At 45.5% G+C, this 21,211-nt stretch overlaps 1 protein-coding gene across 2 annotated transcripts in view; it reads left to right on the plus strand.

The window, feature by feature from the left end:
* TRAF6 (TNF receptor associated factor 6) overlaps positions 1-21,211 on the plus strand; it is a 346,063-nt gene that overhangs the window by 113,879 nt on the left and 210,973 nt on the right. For both annotated transcript variants that reach the window (XM_069623348.1, XM_069623349.1), the window contains exon 3: positions 14,354-14,504. In XM_069623348.1, the coding sequence (XP_069479449.1) occupies positions 14,354-14,504 (151 nt within the window). The remainder of the gene's footprint in view (positions 1-14,353; positions 14,505-21,211) is intronic.

Consider the following 21,211-nt stretch of genomic DNA (forward strand, 5'->3'; position numbering starts at 1 on the left):
CCATCTCCCCATTTCCCCCATTATCTCCCCTCTCCGCAGTCCTTCTTTGCCTGCTTTCTACTTCTGTGCCCCTTTTCCCGTACCTTTTCTCGCCTTGCCTGCGTGCTAACCCTTGGGGGGTGGGGGAACTTGCTCCCAGTCTGCCTGTACCTCCGTGCTCCTTGTTTTTTCTTCCATTTTGGTGCATGCATGCTCCTACCATCCCGCCATGATGATCTGCCGACTTGCTCCAGGCCCTATACCGGCAGCCTGGTCCCTCTGCTGTGTACTACCTAGGAGGTATTGCAAAACACCTTGCTTCCCAAACACTGCTTGCACTGTCCACTCGCCACCTAAATCGGGGAAAATCTGGGAACGCCATTACGTGGAGCGGGGAGTGGGCCTCGGATGTTTACAGTTGAACCATACAGGGAGATCTTGGAGGTTAATTCCTAGCATTTGCTTGCACTATAGTCTGCTGTCTGGCAGTAACATCGCCACTCGCTCATCCTGGAATAGCCTTGCTAAGCAGCAGGTACGAGGCGATTAAGACACCCCAAAACCTGCTCCGGAGTGAAGGCTGTGCAGGAATTGAGAGACTTAGTCCAGGCGTTGCATGCAGAAGTAGTTGCCTTAAAGCAGGGAAATACTGCTTTACGAAATGTGGTCACTAGTGGTGGAGCTGCATCTATCGCAGAAAGAATTATAGCCCATACCGTATCCATGAAGTATGACCGAGACCTACAGTGTTCTGGAACCACTGTAAAATAGTTTCTCTTCCATCCCGTACATTTTGTTCAAGACAAAGACAAGGTAGGATTTATTCTCAGCAACTTAAAACGCATACGTCTCCACAAATAGTCCCATACTTAACAGTTTCCAGGACTTTGAAAAGGCGTTTATGGAAGTATTTCAATTCCAGATTCTGATAGCCAGTGCAAAATCTGCTGGTGGAAATAAAGCCCAGGTCATCGGGATATGGTAGCATACATCAGTGTGCAAAAAAAGCAATCACTAGTGGATTGTGATTTTACTTATGGCGAGAAAGAAATGGTGCGCTGTCTGTATGTATACATTTGAGGTGGCGAGTGATTTTTTTCATGGCTGGCTGCTTGCAAATAAAAAATTTTGCACCCTGCCGTCCATCAGTAGATTTCCACAGTGGGGGCTAGAAGCATAATGGCCCGATCGCAGCAGACTGTTTCGGCGAGAGTTGGTGCACGCTCCTGAATGAGACTCGCTCCAGGCTTTGATTGGTCAACTGAGCCGCATTGACCACAGGCTTGTCTAAAGACATGGTGAGAGAAAATAACTGGATTTTCCCGGTCACTTTATATAGCCAATCGCTCCTGCACCCCCTGGTATTACATCATGTGACACAACAGAGGAGCCCATGCAGTTGGGGCCAGTACGTACGTGGTCCTTTTGTCTGAGGCTGAAAACAAACAAAGGCAGCAGCTGAGGTTATGTCTGTAATGCGGTGGGGCTGCACATTACCTGGGAAATTGTCCCCTTAGGCCTCCAAAGCCACGTGGAAACTGATGGGCATGTTGACTGAGCGAAAAGGTTGAGTTAGCCCTGTAGTAACACTCTTCCCAGTGGACTTGCATCACTGATGTCTCTGGATCTACGTTAAAATAGTGAACAAAACACAATGGGCTGAAAACCCAGAATTTCTTTTAATCAAATTTCTTTTCTTTTTTTTTTGTACCCTCAAGTGGCCCTTGTTGATTCAGGAGAATTCTGAAACTACATTGTCAAAGCATTTGTGTATGAAAATACCATTCTGCAGATCCAGAAAGATCATCAGATAAACTCAGAAGTGATGGATGGAACTCCATTGGCTTCTGGACCCATTCAGCACCAGACCAAGGATCTCGCCCTTCATCTCCATGAGTCCTTTTTGATATCATCCACACACCTATCTATCGTGTCGTCCTGAGCCTTCCCTGGCTACAACTCCATAACCTGTACGTCAACTAGACCGTAAGGATTCTGTATTTCAGATCGGAAGAATGCATTAAGGTTGGCAACAACCGCATGGGATTAGGGTTTGTCCTGCTGCCACCACATTAGCTATTTACGCAACACATTTGCCATCTAGAAAACCTCCAGCTAGCTTATCATTTTAGGTGGGTATTCTCTGATCCAAGACATACCGTTTCCCCTGCATTGTACCTACGTGAGTATAATATCACTATTTCCTGACCAATCAATTTTCCATGGAATTATCTATTCCTTGATGGTGCAAGAAAGGGAAGAACTATTCAAATATGTGGATGACTGCTTGCGCAAGGGCTACATTATGCCTTCCCTGTCCCCGGCTGGGATGACCATCTTTTTTTTATTTTGTTTACTTAAGAGCACCCTTTGGCTGTATGTGGACTAACTAGATGACTCGCAAATATTATCATCATCCCCTTCCCCGTGACGACATGGTATTCCTCCAGTCCACCTTTTTCTTCACGAAATTAGACCTACGTGGTGCCATACCATGTGATCTGTATATAGGAAGGATATGAATGGAAACTCTGTTTTAAAACACTTTTGGGCCATTTTGAACACAGGGTAATGCCCTTCGGCCTTTGTAACGGTTTTCAACGTTTCATGGATTCCTTCTTTGCTCACTTGATTGTACTGACCATGTGGATCTATCTGTATGATATTCTGGTGCACTCTTAATCGTTTGAACAACATACCCAGAATGTGGAGGAGGTACTGGCTCAGAAGACCACCAACTATACGCCAAGGCAGACGAGTGTCTTTTTTTTCTTCAGTCGTTAATGAAGTTTTTCGGATATGTGATCGACGAAATGGGCATACACATGGATCCCCGGAAGATGCAGGCCATCCTGGATTGGAAGAGGCTGTATGATATTAAATCAGCTCAGCGTTTCCTGGGATTTGCAAAGTATTATGGAAGTTTTATAGACCACTTTGATCACGTGACTTGGGACCTCACACTGCTACTAAGCATCAAACAAAGGTTTCTTTGGGACGAAAGAGCCGAAACTGCGCTCTAGACGCTAAAGGAAGCCATGATCTCTGCACCCATATTGGCCCATCCTCTCAATTCATGTCCCTTAATTGGAGAAGCTGATTCCTCCAATGTGGCCATTGGAGCCTTCCTCCTATAGTCCCAACATCCACCGCATATCATTCCAGAAGTTTGTAAACCAGTGAACAGAATTACAGTTATTGAGAAGGAGCTGTTGGCAATAAAGCAGGCAATTGAGGAGTGGAGATGCATCCTTCTGGGAGGACAGTTTCTGGTAAACCAGTGGTGTTCCGTACTCACCAACTCAAATTGGGAGCGTTAAGATCCCTCCAATGTTTCCAGCTGGTTGGTTAAATAGCCCGCCAGTCTGGAAATAAGGTGCTGTAGCCTCAGGCATGTTTCCAAAGCAACTGGGGCCGCATCCCACACTGCACATGTGGAGATGTAAGACTCCGGTCCCCTGCACCTGTGCCATACCAACAAAATGGATGCAGCCGTTTACGCAGGATCACATAGTCCATGCCTGGGTGAGGGACTGGTTTTGGTGCCCCAGGCCTTCCTGATACCTGCCACCATGGATCGATCTGCCACACAGGTAAGTGGTAACATGCTGCCCACGAGAGTGCATGACAGCATGTACCTTCCCAAAGCACGGAAGTGCACCAGGTTTTCAAGGGAACCGGGTAACAAAAAAACAATCGCTGAACTAGCGATGCAGGTTCTCAGATGCGGGCACAAGCTGCCTACCCCTTCCAGGCCACCAGGAAGTAGACGCAACTCCCTCTGGTATTGGGAGTCACAGATGGCCTGGAGCTCATATTCCACAGTGCAAGGAGATGAAGGTGATGGTTTATTTGTGCGGGTAGAAGTAGCGAGGATGATTAATGCATTCATGGGTGTGCAAGTGGAGAAAACAAAAGTAAAGTTAAGATTCAGTTTAGTGGAGATGTTAACAGACAATGGTGCAGATAACACTCTTTAGTAAAAAAAAATAAAAAAACGTGGGAGGCTAATCCAAAATCAATGCTTTTGGGCAGAAATCAATAGAGATAATAGAACTTTCGGTGAAGAAAGTATTTTAAAACAATACTACAGTTGCTAAGAAATTTCGAGTTTAGGAGGTGATCTGTGCAAAGCAACGGGTATATATATCACAAGGAGATGGTATTGCTCTTGTCAATGAATGGAAGGAAAAATAAATGAGTTTGGGTACCAGAGGTGCTTCAGACCCGTGTTGGATGCCTACAGAATGTTGTGCACAAGATTAATAGTCTAGCCAAATTGAGAACGGTTCCTTTATCTCTTAAGCAAGAAGTTGAAGAATTGAAGAGGATGCAAGATGGAGTGATTGCATCCAGCAATGCTTCTGAATGGGTTAGCCCCCTAGTGGTGGTGAGAAAGAACAATGGGAGTGTCTGAATTTGAAAATACATGAGGGAACTTACATTGTTGCACAGAGATTTCCATTACCGAAAATAGATGAGTTGATGTCAGAAACGTCCGGGGCAAAATTGTATTCTTTACTAGGCCTCAAGTCGGCATATCACCAGATTAAGTTAAACCCACAATCAGCAGACATAACTACTTTCATTACACACATGGGGATGTTTAAATATGTAAGAATGCCTTTTGGGTTAGTGTCGGCTGCCAGTGCGTTTCAAAAAATCATGCACAGGGTTTTGGAGGGTTTACCAGGAGTAAGGTTTTATCAAGATGATATCTTGATATGGGGTTGTGATGAACGACAACATGATTGCAAGCCACAAATAGAACAGCTAGGAAGTGTGACTTTGGAGAAGTGTAGGGTCATGCAAAAGGAAGTTGATTTTCTTGGATATAATCTCACCTTTTGATGGAGTCAAACCAAAGTTGAACACAGTGAAGGCCATAATGGAGATGTCTGTTCCAAAAAACAAGACCCAAGTCTACTCTTTCTTGGGGTTGATGGAATAGAATTCTAAATTTGTCAAGGACTTGCCTAGCAAAACAGATCTGAGGAGTCTTCAGTTTCATTGGCCAAGAGATTGTGATGAGTTCAATAATATCACACAAGACAGAATGGAAGCACCTGTGCTGAAAGCATATAGGGATGTTTTGAGAACAGTTGTGTACACTGATGTCAATGAATCGGGGTTTGGAGCCATGCTAGTACAGGAGTAAGGTGTCCATGAACACACCATAGCGTTTGTGTCCAGAATATTGAGAGATGCAGAATCACGTTATTCATAATTGAACGTGAAGCATAAGTGTATGTTTGGGCAGTTTCAAAGTTCAAAACATATTTTTATGGACCATCTTTGGTAGTCGTTATAGATCACACACCATTAGTTGTGATATTTAATCACAAAGGGATGGATGGTGTATTGAGGAGAATAGGCAAGTGGGCTACACGTTTACAAGGACTGGATTTTGTAGTCAAACACATTTCAAGAAAAAAGTCGTGGCAGATGCATTATCTAGAAACCCTTTGGTAGGAGATCGAGATAATGAAGGGGAAAATATTGACAAAGATGTCAAATATATATTTAGCATTGACAAAGCTTAGATGAAAGTGGCTTTATCAGATAGTTCTGAGGTATGTCGAGTGGGTGAGGGGTACTCATTTTGGTAATAGATTGGGTTGAAGAAAATAAGGATGAATTAAAATGTTTCAGAAGAGACAGGGAGGAGTTTGGTTTGCAAGGAGAATACATTTGTAGAGGACAAAGATTAGTTGTATTTGGGACATGCACACATGGGGATGTCAAGAATCAAGCCAGTCATTTGAACTTTTTTTGGGTAGCCCAACATGGTCAAATTCATACAGATAAGAGTGAGAGATTGTGTGGTATGTAAAAGTAGTGACAATGTTTTGTAACAAGAGTGCCTCCCATGGTTGTACTCAAACCTCCTGATGTTCCATGGGAAGTAGTAGCAATATATAGTCATTAGGGCCTCTGGATTTTAAGGGAGCCAGAGATGTACAGGAAAGTTCTTATTTTCTTAGTCAGTGAGCCATCATTATCCAGTTGTATTTGGATAGATGTATTCAAATACAGGGCCTGTATTGCCTCAAGAAGATCTTCCGGGCATCCCCACCTCTTCAATTTGTCTCAAAGTAATTCTCGATTTACACAGTCGAATGCCTGTTCGAGGTCTATAAACCCCAAATAGACTTTACCTTTGGTTTCGAGTGCCTTTAGTTTCAACAAATTTAGCATGAACAAATTGAGAGAGGTACCAACTCCACTCACAAATGCGATTGTCTCTTATCCAGAATGTTCATCGTTAATGCCCATCTTTTCAAGTCACGTAGTAATATAGATGCAAACAGTTTGCCTATAGAATCCAACAGGGCTATTGGCCTGTAATTTCTGGGATTAGTGTGTCTCCTTTTTTTATAAATGGGTATCACAACGGCATCGTTCCATGACGGTGGAATGGCTTTTGTTTTCACGACTTGTTTAAATAAAGAATAAGTAAAGTCTGCCCATTTCTCCTTATTGTCTTTTAGTACTTGATTGGATATGCCGTCGGGTCCTGTCGCCCTTGATGAACTTAGTTTGGTAATCATTTCACTTATTTCTGTACGGTCAATCATTATTGCCCATGGTGGTTGTACATTTTGCTTTTTCGATGTAATTACATTCTCGTCATTCGAGAAGAGGGGGGGTATAATGATTGACCCATCTGAGACTTGATTAGTCCCTACTGCCACTTGTAAATCTTTCCTGTTATTAATAACATCCCAGAGGTATCTAGGGTTGCAGACATTTATGGCAGCTAGCATTTTTTCCACATCCAGCTGACGTCTAAGGGCTCTTGACGATTGTAACCAATTTTTATATTTTTGTTTGCATTTTTTGATTGCTTCTTGGTTGTTCAAAAGATCCCCTTTTAAAAGAAGCCTTAGCTGGGATCGATATTTTCCTTTTCTCAACTAAGGTTTTGCTATAGGCATGATTATTTTTTATTTCATCAATTTTCTTTGATTTTCCTTTGATATTATAGTCCCAGACATAGTTGATATCTTTTGGATTTTCCATTGCATGCCGTTTATAGTTGCCAATCAGGTCGACTAAATTGCTTTCTTTTATTCTTACTTTATTCCGACCCCAGCATACTTCATTTGGAGTTGTTTTAAGACGATTATAATTCTCCCCAGCATATGTAAGTCCTATGCTAAGTAGAGCATGGTCGCTAATTCTAAGCGCGGACCTGGGATTTGCTTCCAGGGCCAGCGAGTCGAACAAAATACATCAGGACACTTGTGATGAAGAGTAGCAGGTTTGCATGATGGTCCCTCGTAACTCGGGGAGAGGTCTCCTTCGCAGGTCCTCTCTGGATCAGTCGTTGGAAGAACACGGTAGCTTTTGAATTACACGAGGTAATGCAGCAGCAGACTTGTCCTCAGCTGGGCTTCAAGGAACAGCTTCTTGCCACAGCTTCGACTTCAGCTTCTGAACAAATTGGTAAGTGAGAGGTCCCCAGATATACACATCTATTCCCCATTCACTCTGCCAATCGTGCATAATGGCATTCATGCATGCAGGCAGCCAATTAGGCTCACATGCATTCAGGCCATTCACTCTACCCAGACACCCATAGCAAACAATGTGGATTCAAGCACAGGCAAGGCAAGGCAAGTACCCAGCCTTTCAGCACACTACACTGCATTCATGTCCGTTTCAGTCAAAGCTGTCTCGTTAATTGTGTCACACACACAGAAACCAGACACCCATAACACAGTCCCAAAATGGAGGACACTCCCAGCCACTGCAAAGTCAGCATGTAGCTGCCACCAGCCTATAACCAGCTCTGTGGGCAACACAAAGGTGCCCAAAACACAAATGCGAGGTACACTGGTGTACCCCCACCCATGGGTGTCGTAAGGGTATCCCATGAGTGTTGCTCACCAAAAGGAAAACAGCTGAGAGCTGCACTGCCAGAGGTCCAGCTGGAACTCAGTGGCAGAAAACATAGGGAAAACACAAACACAGAAGTGGTAGGACAAGGACTAGGAGGACCTGTCCCTCCATAAGACATTTCCAGCATCACATATACTAAGATAACATTAACAACCTTGGACACAAATATACTTCCTTTGACATAGATGGCAACACAATTAAGGTGATGGAGGTAAAAACACTAGGTTTCTACCTTGACTCCTGCCTCAAGCTGACTAAACAAGTGAATGCCATGGCATCATCTACGGCTTATAGCTGTAAATTGATTAGATTGGTCAAACCCTTACTTTCTACAAGTAGCTGTACCACACTGACAAGAGCACTTGTGTTATCCAAGCTGGACTACTGTAATGCCCTCTACATTGGAGCTAATAAACCCATTACTAAGAAAATTAAAATGCTCCAAAATAACGCCTTGAGAGCAGCATTAGGAATGACCAAAAGAGACCACATATCAACAGCAAGGAAACAAAAGAACTGGCTCTCTACCGTTGACAACATTAGACTTAAAACCGCCTCATTAACATTCAAGTGCCTCAATACAGCACATCTACCTGTCAGAGAGGTTTAACAAAAGACACACACTCAGACCACTAGAGTGGCCTACGTTAATTATCTGACATTCCCCTATTTCAAATGAGTTGCCATTGGTGGGAATAGCTTCCCTGTCAAGGCTGCCCAACTATGGAACTCGCTTCCACCGTTCCTAAGGGAAAACCAAACCTACCCACACTTTAGGCTTAACCTGATCAACTGGTTGAAAACAAATGACCACTAAGCTAGATGAGACATAGGAGGCTTCTCCTCAACCGCTTGCGTCACTCCTAGTCACTATCATCTAGGATGACTATTCTGTATTATATCTTCGTTGATATCTCTTTGTATTATATTTATACTCTGCTATTGTCTACATTGTAATTCTGCAACATGTAAATTTAACAAAATCCATGTACCGTTATTTCCTACACTGTATTTATTCACCATGTAAATTAACAATTTTCATGTACTGTAATATGTAACTATGTAAGCTTAAAATGTTCTTGTCCACGCGCCCTGATACCTCAGGGTCTGGTGCGCGTTACAAATAAAACAAACAAACATATGTTGATATCACTGGTAGCTACAGGTCCATGACATCATTTGACAAACCTGCTCATTACAGCCACATCCCAATAACGGCAAATAATTGGCAGAGGAAATCAGTTTAGTCGTGGGGGTCCCACAGATCCTGTCCTGTCTTATGTTACACAGTTTCATTGTGTGTCATTGTTCTGTCATTGTGCTTGAGCAGCCAGTTGTGTCAGCACCTACAGGGGAAAGTATAACTTGGGAGTGAGGGGGATACAATAAAGGGGACCACTGTCGCAAGCCCCACCCTAGTGAAACGTATGCTTCTGCATCTAATCTTGGCAAATCCCAGTGGCCTACTTAGAAGTCATAATGTCCTTAAAAAAAAAAACAATATTCCCTTCGAGACCTGACTGCCGTTTTTGGGCAAAAAGCTTACTGGTTGATGTTTATGTTCTTAAAATGAAGGATTACCATCATAAAGCTGGGGCGGTGCCATTAGCAGTAGAAACCAGATTCAGATCTTTGAGGTGGTCATTTCACACTGGATTTTCTCTCATTTCCACCACAGATGTTGTCTTTACTTTGTTCTGCATGTGTTAAGATTGGTCCTCCACTGGCATGTCTCTGCAATTCCAGTGCTGTTGAACTGCTTTAGTTTAGTTTGTTTGCTTCTTAGGCGCTTATACAGCAAGTAACTTGGTTCAAAGCGCCCACAGGGAGTAAACATGTACATTGGGATTGCGAAACTTCAGTTTCAAAGCGCCCACAGGGCAACAGGGAGGGAAATTGGGATTACAGTATAATTATGTATACAAACAATACAGTGGGGGAAGGGACGGTCTAACCTATTATGCCTTATGAGTATTCAGAATCTGCAAGTGCAGCAAGGAAGAGGGCAGTGGGGTAAGTGCTGCGGTGACGTGCACAAGGGTGATCCACAGATGCAGTGCAAGGTAAGGTAAGTGCTATGCAGGCGGGAGCCAGGTTGGGTCGAAAGTGCATGTCTCAAGTGCAGAGGGTGTGCCGACGCAAGTGCTGAAGGTAGTCAATCTGTGGAGATTGGGAGTGAGTGGTCAGGGGGCCCTGTGGATGCATACGGGTCCAAGACACAAATCTCAGAAACTGTGGGATTAGCAGAGGAAGGAAGCGAAGAGGAAAGACTTGTGTTTTTGGAACTTGAGAAGGTCCTGATCAAGGTTCAGAGAGAAGGGGGAGGTTGTTCCATAGGAGGGATCCAGCTGAGGAAAGTGAACGACGACCTGCTCTCTCTTTAGCGTAACGCTTTACACACAGAGTGTTGGTGCCAGTGGAATGTAGAGGTCTAGAAGGAGAGTATTTGGTAAGAAAGAGTTGCAGATAGTCTGGATCCCGGCCATAAACAGCCTTAAGGCCAAGGATAAGTCTTGCTTCTGTATTCTGGACTAGCTCAAGGGGTCTCAGAGTGGAGGCAGGTAGTTTGAGGAGGAGGCTGTTGCAAAAGTCAAGCCTAGAGAGAACCAGGGCTCAGGAAACATTGAGCTTCTAGGGGAAAGTGAAAAAAGCATGAATTACTTTGAGAAGAAAGAGTTGAAAGTGGCACTTTGTAGCAATTTCCTGAGTGTGACGGAGGAGGGCGAGAGAGGAGTCGAAGATGACACTAATGTTTCTGGCTTCAGAAGAAGGAGCGGGGGGGGAGCCCAATAAGATAAGAAGGAGGGAGCAGGAGTCACAATCGGAAGGATCTCAGTTTTGCTGGCATTAAGGCAGAGATTGTTGGAAGAGCACCAGTCCTGGATGGCAGATAGATAGCCCGGAATGAAGGAAAGGTGCAAGAGAGCCCACTGCAAGTCAGAAACAGAGTTGTCTTCTGCATAACACTGGAAGTTGGGGGAGAAGGAGGAGATGAGGAGTGCCACCTGATCATGGTAGATGTTAAAGAGCCAGGGGGAGAGGATAGATCCCTGGGGGGGGACACCACTGGTGGAGAAGGAAGTAGGAGAGGAGAAGGAGCCCAAAATGACTTGGGAAGAGCGGTCCAATAGGAAGGAGGTCAACCGTTCCGAGATACCAAGGGTATTGTGGAGCCTTTGTATGAGGATGGAATGGTTGACCGTGTCAAAGGCAGAGGAGAGATCAAGTAGGATAAGGACAGCTGGGGAGTTGGAGTCCAGGGATGCAAGCAGTTCTTCACAGGTGTTCAGAAGAGCCGTTTCCGTGCCCCTGGATGCTTGGAATCAAGATTGATGATCGTGGAGACTGACCGGTTCAGTGTGCAAGTTGATTTGGGGCAGGGCCAGCTTCTCCAGCAGTTTCCCCAGGAAAAGGGTGATTGAAATAGGGCGGTAGTTGGATGGACAGGTAGGGTCTGCTGAAGGTTTTTTCAGGAGTGGGTGCACAAGGGAGTGCTTGAGGGAGGAGGGGAAAGAACCAGTAGTGAGTGGTTGCAGAAATCAGTAAGTGCAGGGGCAAGAGAGCCAATGTTGTCTTGAAGGTTCTAGATGAGCAAGGGGGAACCTGTTTGGAAGAGGCAGTCATAGAGCGAACAACTCTGGTAACTACTTCGGGTGTGAAAAGGAGGATAAGGCGAAAGGAGGAGGGTGAGTGGCCAAAGGAGTCATGAGATGGGTTTCGCGGGTGAGTAACAAGGGTGGCAGGTATTGGTGACCAGTCTAATCTATTATGCTAATTTTCCTGTCTTCTACAACTATGTAGGGACTGTGCTTTTATTTCTCTGTAGGTCGTCTGCAAGCTTTTGTGCCTTAAATCAACCAAGTGAGGTCTCTGTGTGTTGCATATTTAGTCCTAATTTCAAATCAAGTACAGAAGAAAATGAAGGCCAGACCGGTCCTGCATTTACAGCAAATAATTGCGTTGACTAAAACGGGACCAGAATTCAAGCTGCAAGCTACTAGCCAGTCTTAGTCACTTGCTGCCTTAATTCTATACATACACACAGCACACCATTTCTTATTCGCTAACATTCAAATATCTCTAGCCAATGGATAGTGGTGAGTACAAATGATGCGCTATTCAGTAGTACATCCTTAGTGAATTTTGTTGCAATTCACCTCACTGTCCTTCCCGACTGTCCCATACATGCACCAACAAAGCATTGAGTTGATATTTTACGTAAGTGCTTATCACGTTGCATGTCAAATTCTTTTGTAACCAGCTCTGATGATGTGCTTACCACCACTTTAGGGGAAGTCACATTTTCAGACTCATTAGATGGGCGTGTGTTGATTCTACTTTGTGTATTTTAGTGCTGGCAAAAGAGCACTATATGCTGGTCACTGCTTTCATAGCTTGGGGGGCTGTACATGAAATGGCAATAAAGTCTTGTTCACACCTTCTCCACCGGTGTGTGTGCACTGTGATGGGCAATCTTATGGGGATGGCCAGGGAAATGTGAACTTCGTCCCCTTCCAGCCTTTACTGCGGTTCCACCAGTTTGCAATACGTGGCAAGTGTAATGTTGCGATATGGGAACCTGCGTATGCGTAAATGTATCTAGTGATATTCACTGCTTATTGACCACAATATTTTATAATCTGCTGTAAAAACGGACCCTGGCTTCAGTTAAGCCATTCACGTGAATTACTCTGTATCCATTTGCCAAACGATTGTATTATTCAACTACTCCGTTGTTTCTGTTTCATTTCCATGTATTGTAGAATATTTTGTTGGCTCTAGCCACAATTATAACTGGTTTAGGGGAAAGATGTATACTTCTTTAACAGAGAGAGCAGGCCATATTTGGCTCTGGTAATTTGCGTGCGCGATTCCCTTTAGTTTTAGCCAGCCTCTGAATCAGGACTGTCTAATAATGTCTTACTTCAACCGTAATTTGAAGTGATGATCTGTTGGATCACCAATTGGTCCACTGTCCTCCATCTTGGGGTTCTTTTAGAAGTTGGTAAAAAAGCCATTATTGCCTAAGAATGATCCATATTATTCAGATTGTTACACCAAGTACATTTTTTCACAATTGCATAGTAATCACTAAAAAAAGGCTTTGTCAACATAAAAATCCTTCAGAGAAACCCAAAACTTAACTGGCAGAAGTAAATAATCAATACAGGAGGTTTGTAGTGGTGCTCTGTATTTGGGCTTCCTCTGCTTATCATTCACTACTATCCCATTGATCGTGTGTAGGTCCCAATCATGGAGCCAGGTCCATGGAAGGTGATGAGCGAGCACATGCTAGGGACAAACATTATTGGTTCGGAAATACACGCAATTCTGTCTTCAATATCATCAAAGACATTTGCAAGATGGCCATTACCAATTCTGTGTCAGTATCACATTGGTTGATTCCATTCTTGTTATCAGCTTATTTATTATTGATTTAAATTCTAAGAGACAGCGATTCATGTATTGCTTATGTGGGCTACTATAAAAGATTGTGTCCGTTATGCTATGCAGCTGATGAAGACCTATTACATTTTGTATTGCTTTGTCCTGTCCATGCAAATATCAGAAAACACACTTTGAAATTGATGAGACGGATCTCGTACAATGCCACCCAGTGTATTATGTCTAAAGCAGCAAAGAACACCACTTGCTACCCAACTTCCCTACACAATGTCAGGAGAGTGGTTACTCCTATAAGTGATTCTTATTTTCACTTAGCTGCATAGATCACATACACGTGGGTATCAAAAAACACAATTTTAATTCATATTCAAATTGTTAAAACAACCATCTCAAGGCCAAGTAAATCAATGGTCTGGCTAAAAAACAAGACAGCAATTCAAATCATATGTCAGCATGGTCTCAAAGTTCTTCAGAGTCTCGGTCATGACATCAACCTTACACATTTCAGAATGATATCCTGATGGCAAATTGTTGGCTTTTAGACACACGGATCTATTATGGCATCTATTTTGGCAACAGTGATCTTAGTACCAGAGTGACTTTTAATGAGTATGACATCCTGACTTTAGTCATGGCACATCACTTTGGGCAGATATCCCTAAGGTGGGCTTGTCTGTTATCCCATTTTAGAATGGCATTGCACAAAAGAAAACATCTGCTGGACTGAATGGGGTTGCTTAATGCTTTTTAATGCTTTTCCCTTTTATCTATTTTATGACCATGATTTAAAATTTGAATGAATAGTTGGTGGTTTTGTTATGCGATTTTGTATTGAACTGTATTTAAATTGATGGTTTTATGGAATTGTTTTTCTTTCTGAAATAAACGTATATAAACGTGTATGGAATGGAATATTTTGTTTGCAATTTGGCTTGGTTGAGTGAAATTGTTGAACTCTTTGAAGGTGATGCATGGTCTCTGCTGTGATGCCTCTTATGTCACCAGTGCCAGCCAATGATGCCAATATATCTGACATGTCTTTTTGTGCATTTTGGTTAACTAGAGATGCTGGACACAAGTGCCCTGTGGACAATGAGATGCTCTTTGAGAAATCTCTCTTCCCAGACAACTTTGCGAAGCGCGAGATCCTGTCCTTGATGGTGAAATGTCCCAATGCAGGCTGTCTTCGTAAGATGGAATTAAGGCAACTGGAGGTGAGGGGGGGTGACAAGTTTATGTGCCTTCTGATAGTGAATCCGCATGAATCAAGAAGCGCTTGAGGTGCATTAAGAGGGAACCCGCCTACTTTTGAGCATGAATTTGATCCTATCTTTTAAGAATTCTGTATTGGTTTTTCAGTCTGAATTGTGGGTGTATATATTTTTTATATCTGAACAACATATACGGTTTGCAGTGTGCTACACCATGGTGCGCACTAGTGTCATACTGGTGTTCTGATACAAAGCATGTGTGGTATGTACAGTGGCTCTGCAGCAGTCAGGCGGAAAGCAATTGTTGAACTTATCCATGTGCAAGTAGCTCCCTGCTTACTATCTAGTTTCTATCAGCCAGAGTGAAACTCGTACAATTCATGCCAACCTGACTTTTCCCACTGACTATAGACCCTTGCATAGACCTATCTGCACAAATGTATCACTCACTGAATCTCCTGAAGAAGTTGCCTCCAGGTCCTCATTTAGTCTTGAATTGTCTTTTAATCATCTTAATGTTTTTTTACCTCTAGTGTCTGGGTTAAAAGGCAGCATGACAAATTGACACTGTGACCAGTTTGATTCTCATTCATATACAACAAAGGTTTACTCCTTTTAGGTACTGCTAAGAATGATGCCATCTAATCCAATCTCTCCACTGGCTCCCAGTTGCTGCAAGGATCCAATTTAAATCTCTCTGCCACATCCATAAAGGCTGTCTGGGACCGGGGACCACACTATCTGCAGATTGCTCTCACCAAATACCCTCCTTCCAAATCCCTCTGATCCTCAGGCTCCAACTCTCTGCTTGTCAAGCGCTTCTCTAAGCAGAGAGCGGATGGCTGTTCTCTTTCCACGGCTGACTCCCATCTCTGGAACAGCCTCCCCCTGTCTCGCTGTCTTGAACCAGATCTCCTCAAGTTCCACAAGCACATCAAGATCATCATCTTCTTCTCCTCCTCCTGCCCTCTCTCCCTCCGGTGCTTAAACCCCCACAGTCGCTATGATTGGTGGCCTGGCCCCTTATGTGTCCTTTTGGGTCCAGGCCATCTGTCCAATCGCCCGCAGCATCCACCCTCCCCCTGCACTTGCCTTCGGGCACCAACTGGCCTGTTATTTCTTTCAGGTCTGTACTTATTGTATTGGCCGGTGAGCCTTCTTCCACCCAATCGTTACTACCTGCACTTACCTGTTGCATTTCAATTGTCTCTCTTGCACCTGTCTCTCTTGCATTCATCCCCTCCTATGGAACCTCTAGGACTTACCCCCTCGCCTGCCCATTCTCTCTCTGCACTTGCACACTCCGAATGCTCACAAGGGCTAGTAGGACCGCCTTTGCATTTTGCTCATCACTGTTTTCTTATTCCATTGTCTTGCTTTCCCATGTTCCCATGTTCCCTTCCCTTTGCCCTATGCACCCTCTGAAACACAATTTCTTGATGCAGAAGCACCTTACAAATGCCCAATAAAATTAAATAAAATCCATTCGCTCGTTCAGAGCAGAGGTACACATTTTCGAGTTACAAGCCACTAGCCTGTCATAAAAGGTCACTTGCCACATCAATCCTACACATACACACACAGCACATGATTTCTTACTTGTCAAGTATCACTTGCCAATGTCTAGTAGGCAGTGCTAATTTTAAACACTTGCTCAGAGTATTGGTGTGTCTGCATAGGTTGTTGTTGTATAGTGCTTGGGATGGGTGTGGAAGCCTGGTGATGTAAGAGAGAATGTTGGCTGCGACTGAGAGAATGTTGGCTGCGACTGAGAGAATGTTGGCTGCGACTGAGAGAATGTTTTCAGATAAGGTTATAGAGACAGGCAGTTGGAGAGTCCCTGCCGGGGTGATGGGAGCCAGTGGTTATCTCTGTGTCATCTTGATGTAACTCAAGGAAGCTGTAATAAAGGAATTATACTAGAACCTACCTGTGAGCTTGATGATCCTACATTATTTCAGTTGGACATACCAGAGGTGATGCAAGGATAGACATTCAGGAGTGATGTGTAAAAGATGCTATGCCCAGGGGGGGTCTACCTTAGTTGGGGGGGGGGGGGGAGGGGGCTGCAGTGAGGGGGAAAGCTGTTGTCCGAGTGTGACTGCACACAAAAGGGAATTTGGAAATGAAAAAGATAATGCAAAAATGGCCAACATAAGTACAATGTTGAACCACAGTGTAAGTAGCACAGAGAGCAGGATCATATGGAGGTTCAAGGTGTAGTGAGTGAGAGCAATAATTAGAAGGGTAGTTTGTTTACAAGTTAGCATGGGATGTGAATGTGCATTACAGACTACAGTCACCTTAATTTGCTTGTTTCCCTATTGGTCTCTAGTTTACCCTCGATATCTCACTACTATGTCTTCCTTGTGTCTGTCAGAGGATTTTTTTTGTCCATTTTCTGGGGCCACTCTGGATTGGGACACTAAACAAATCCCTTTATTTGCATCAGGCCTCTTTTGATTCAAGAGGCAGTGCCACAGGTCCTTGTCATCAGGCTCTAAGCACAGCAATGAGCAGGATCTGCTCTCCATTACTGAGATGATCCACTACATTCCCGTCTAAAGCATAGTCTACTGGAGGTTTCCAGACCATGAATTCTGGCAAGCTTTCAGCAGGGCACACTGGCACTTTTTGCTCTGGTTCCCGCTTCCCCTTTATTGGACTATGCTGAACTCCAGTCTTCTGGGGTCAGTCTCTGGGGGGGGGCTTATGTCACAGATGAGCTGTTTATTCCTAGTTTAGTCATTTAAACAAGGCCAGTGCTCCATCAAATCAAAGTAGTGAGTAACAGGAATCATGTGAGTGAGTGAGTGACCTTTTTATACTACCCTCACATCTTGGCCGTGTGCGCTCCCTCGCATCGTAGGTCTCTGCATCCTGTTCCATTTCCCCCCTCCTGCGTTTCCCTTCCTTCCTCTCGCATCTCAGCCCTTACTACTTGGATCTATTGTGTACTATTCTGACACTGTCTCGTGTTCCACTGTTTTTCTGGCATTACTTTGCATTGCCTGCATCCTTCTAGGTTCTTGTTGTGTTCTGTGACATTTTGACTGTATTGACTTGGTGTTCTCTCTCTACGGTTCTTGATATTCTGTTGCTATCCACGGTTTGTTGCACCACATTGCAATTGCCTACATTTTGCCACATTGCAATTGTTTTGCTTTTGGTCCGGTATTGCATCTGCATTCTTTGCTTCCAGGTTCCCTGTTGTGCTTTGTGCTTTACCTTGGTTTTGTACTGCATTCTCTACTTCTAGGTTCCCTGTTATGCTCTTTTCTTTGCTGATGGTTCTGTACTGCATCTGATTTGTAGGTCCGTTGTTCTTCTTCTTTGTTGTGCCCCCCCCTTCCTTTTGTGTCCTGCCTGCCCCTCCCTGCCTGGGCTTCCTAACCCCCCTTTTCTCCCCGCACACCCTACGGTGCTCTTGGTCTCGCCTATCTTTTCTATCGACTATACTATCCCGCTCACTAGTTTTGGCAGGAAGAAGCTCAAAAGGGACATCATGGTCTCCAACCCAGGCCCCCTATCGCTGATACCTATACCAGTGCTTCCTCCAGACAGACCCTTACCAACATACTATTTGTCGTTCCCTTCCCAGGCCTATGGACCCCCCATATGGTCTCGGTTCTCGCTCCTTTTTCCTCTTCTCCCATTAATCGTGGCACCCGGTGGGAGGCCCTCCTGGCCCCCTTCCACTCCATTAAGACCATCATTAATGTCTACTTAAATGGCACCGTCTTGGTCCAGGGCCCTCAGTCCAATCTCCTCTTCTTTGATAGACGCTTGCTGCGCCTTATCAACTTCCTTTCCTCTCTTGCAATCACTTCTTGCCTCTCTCTGACTCCGCTGCCGCTTCCTTCCTCTGCCACCTCTTCGGCACCCCCTGCTGCTTCTCTGGCCACCCTGTTGCCTCCCACCTCAACCTCTCTCTGACTATCCTGCCTTCTCTTCCTTCTTCCTCTGCACATCCTCAGGCACCTCCAACACTTCTGCATGGTGTACCTCTGGCCTGTAGCCCTCCCTGGAAATCATTCAAATGTGGAAACCTGCTCGACATCGCTACTCTCAACTCTCGTTCAGCTATCAAACACTCCTCTGACATCTGGCGTCTCCTGGAAGAGCTCGATTTGGATGTACTCGGACGGTCTCACTGAGACGTGGTTCACGGCCAGCTCTGTCACGAGTTTCAACACCTTCCTTCCCAGATCCAACTATCCCGGTGGGAGTGTAGCCTTGATTTTCCCAGAGTGGATCCCTGCTTCCATCATTCCAATGCAGCACTACTCTTCCTTTGAATGCCTGGTCTGCAGGCTCTCTATCTCGCCTGGCCTCCCTTACTGTGGCCACTATCTACAGGCTGCCTGGCCAGGTCGCCCTCTTCCTCTGAGTGTGCTGACCTCTCCTCCTCGCTCCTTGCCTCTACCTCTCTACTTCTCCTCAGAGACTTGAACATCCACCTGGATGCTACCAGTCCTTCTTTAGGACTCTTTCGCAACCTCTGCGATTTGCTCTCTCTCTCTCTCGCTTTTGCTCTCTCTCTCCCTCTCTTGCTTTCGCTCTCTTGCTTTCGCTCTCTTGCTTTCGCTCTCTTGCTTTCGCTCTCTTGCTTTCGCTCTCTTGCTTTCGCTCTCTTGCTTTCGCTCTCTTGCTTTCGCTCTCTTGCTTTCGCTCTCTTGCTTTCTCTCTCTCGCTCTCGCTCTCTCTCGCCTTTCGCTCTCTTTCGCTCTCTTTCGCTCTCTTTCGCTCTCTTTCGCTCTCTTTCGCTCTCTTTCGCTCTCTTTCGCGCTCTTTCGCGCTTTCGCGCTTTCGCTCTTTTGCTCGCTTTCGCGCTCGCTCTCTCGCTTTCGCGCTCGCTCTCTCGCTTTCGCGCTCGCTCTCTCGCTTTCGCGCTCGCTCTCTCGCTTTCGCGCTCGCTCTCTCGCTTTCGCTCTCGCTTTCGCTCTCGTTTTCGCGCTCGCTCGCTCTCTCGCTGTCGCTCTCTCGCTCTCTCGCTGTCGCTCTCTCGCTTTCGCTCTCGCTCTCTCGCTTTCGCTCTCTCGCTTTCGCTCTCGCTCTCTCGCTTTCGCTCTCTCGCTTTCGCTCTCGCTGTCGCTCTCGCTCTCTCGCTTTCGCTCTCGCTCTCTCGCTTTCGCTCTCGCTCTCTCGCTTTCGCTCTCGCTCTCTCGCTTTCGCTCTCGCTCTCTCGCTTTCGCTCTCGCTCTCTCGCTTTCGCTCTCTCGCTTTCGCGCTTTCGCTCTCTCGCTCTCGCTCTTTCGCGCTCGCTCGCTCTCGCTCTTTCGCTCTCTCGCTCGCTTTCGCTCTCGCTCTCGCTCTCGCTCGCTTTCGCTCTCTCTCTCTCTCTTTCGCCGCTACTTTTTCTCCTCCTCATGCACCTTTGGCTGACTCACACCCTGAAACTGCCCTCTCTAACCTTCATCTCTCTATCTCTAACACTCTGGCTGTCCTTGCCCCCGTCATGAGGATCTGCTGGTAGCCCAGATCCAAGTGCAACTCTTGGTACGATTCTGACCTCGCCACCTTTAAACGCAAGTGGCGGGCGGCAGAGAGGAAGTGGAGGGCATTGTGCGCACCCCCTGACAGAGTGGCCTGCCGCCTGCTCCAAATGGCGTACAGACTCTCTGTCCTCTCTAAGAAGAGAGCTTACATCCAAGCCCGCATCTCTGCTGCAGCTAACAACTCAGCCGAACATTTCAAAATCTGCAAGAAGCTGGCCAATCCTGCTGCAGTCTCTACCTCTCCTGTATCCCCCCATGCCCTCTGCACGGCCTTGGCCTCTCATTTCACTACTAAAACTCAGGACATCCTGTCCACCCTCACTTCCTCTACCTCTTCTTCCTCCTCCACCACTCCTGGCCTGTCTGAGGCAGTCTCTCCTCCTCCTTTCTCCTGTTCACCCCTGATGTTTCTAGATAAGTCCGATCTATGAAAGTCTCGTCAAAGCAGGTTCTCCCCTGCTCATCCAGAACCATCAAGGACCACATCGACACCCTTGCTCCAGCCTTGGCCGATTGCTGCAATCAGTCCTTTGCCACTGGAACGTTCCCTTCCCCCTTCAGCACTCTCTTGTGCACCCTCTTCTAAAGAGCCCTTGCCAATCCTTCCTCTACGGCTAACTATCGTCCGATCTCCATCATTCTTTTCCTGGGCAAACTCTTGTAAAAGCTGTCCATCTCCCAGCTTAATCTCCATACTGAATCTGTTGGTTGCCTCCATGACCACAAGTCTGGCTTTAGAGCTGGCAGAAGCACGGAAACTGCTCTCCTGAACACCCGTGAAGACTTGCTCTCCATTCTTGACTCTAATATCCCTTCTGTCCTCATTCTCCTCGATCTATCCTCTGCTTTTGACGCTGTCAACCATGCCATCCTGCTCAATCGCCTCCGCGACAACCTTGGTATTACTGATCAGGCCCTGGCCTGGTTGACCTCCTTTCTCACCGACCGACCCTCTCCGGTCCAAATGTGGTCTTTCGTCTCTTCGTCTCTCTCTCTACTTGTGGTGTTCCCCAGGGGTCTAAACTCTCTCCCTGGCTCTTCAACCACTACCTGGCAGCTCTTGCCCACTGCATTGCTACTTTCTGCTCCAATTTTCAATGTTATGTGGGTGACACTCGGCTCTCTTTCAGGCTCCCTCTGCCACCTCTGCTTCTTCTGTCATACCAACTTGTCTGGCCGCAATTCAGGAATGATGTGATGCCAATGATCTCT

Source organism: Ambystoma mexicanum, chromosome 11 (assembly GCF_040938575.1).
Source record: "Ambystoma mexicanum isolate Mex_15411 chromosome 11, UKY_AmexF1_1, whole genome shotgun sequence".
NCBI classification, from domain to species: Eukaryota; Metazoa; Chordata; class Amphibia; order Caudata; family Ambystomatidae; genus Ambystoma; species Ambystoma mexicanum.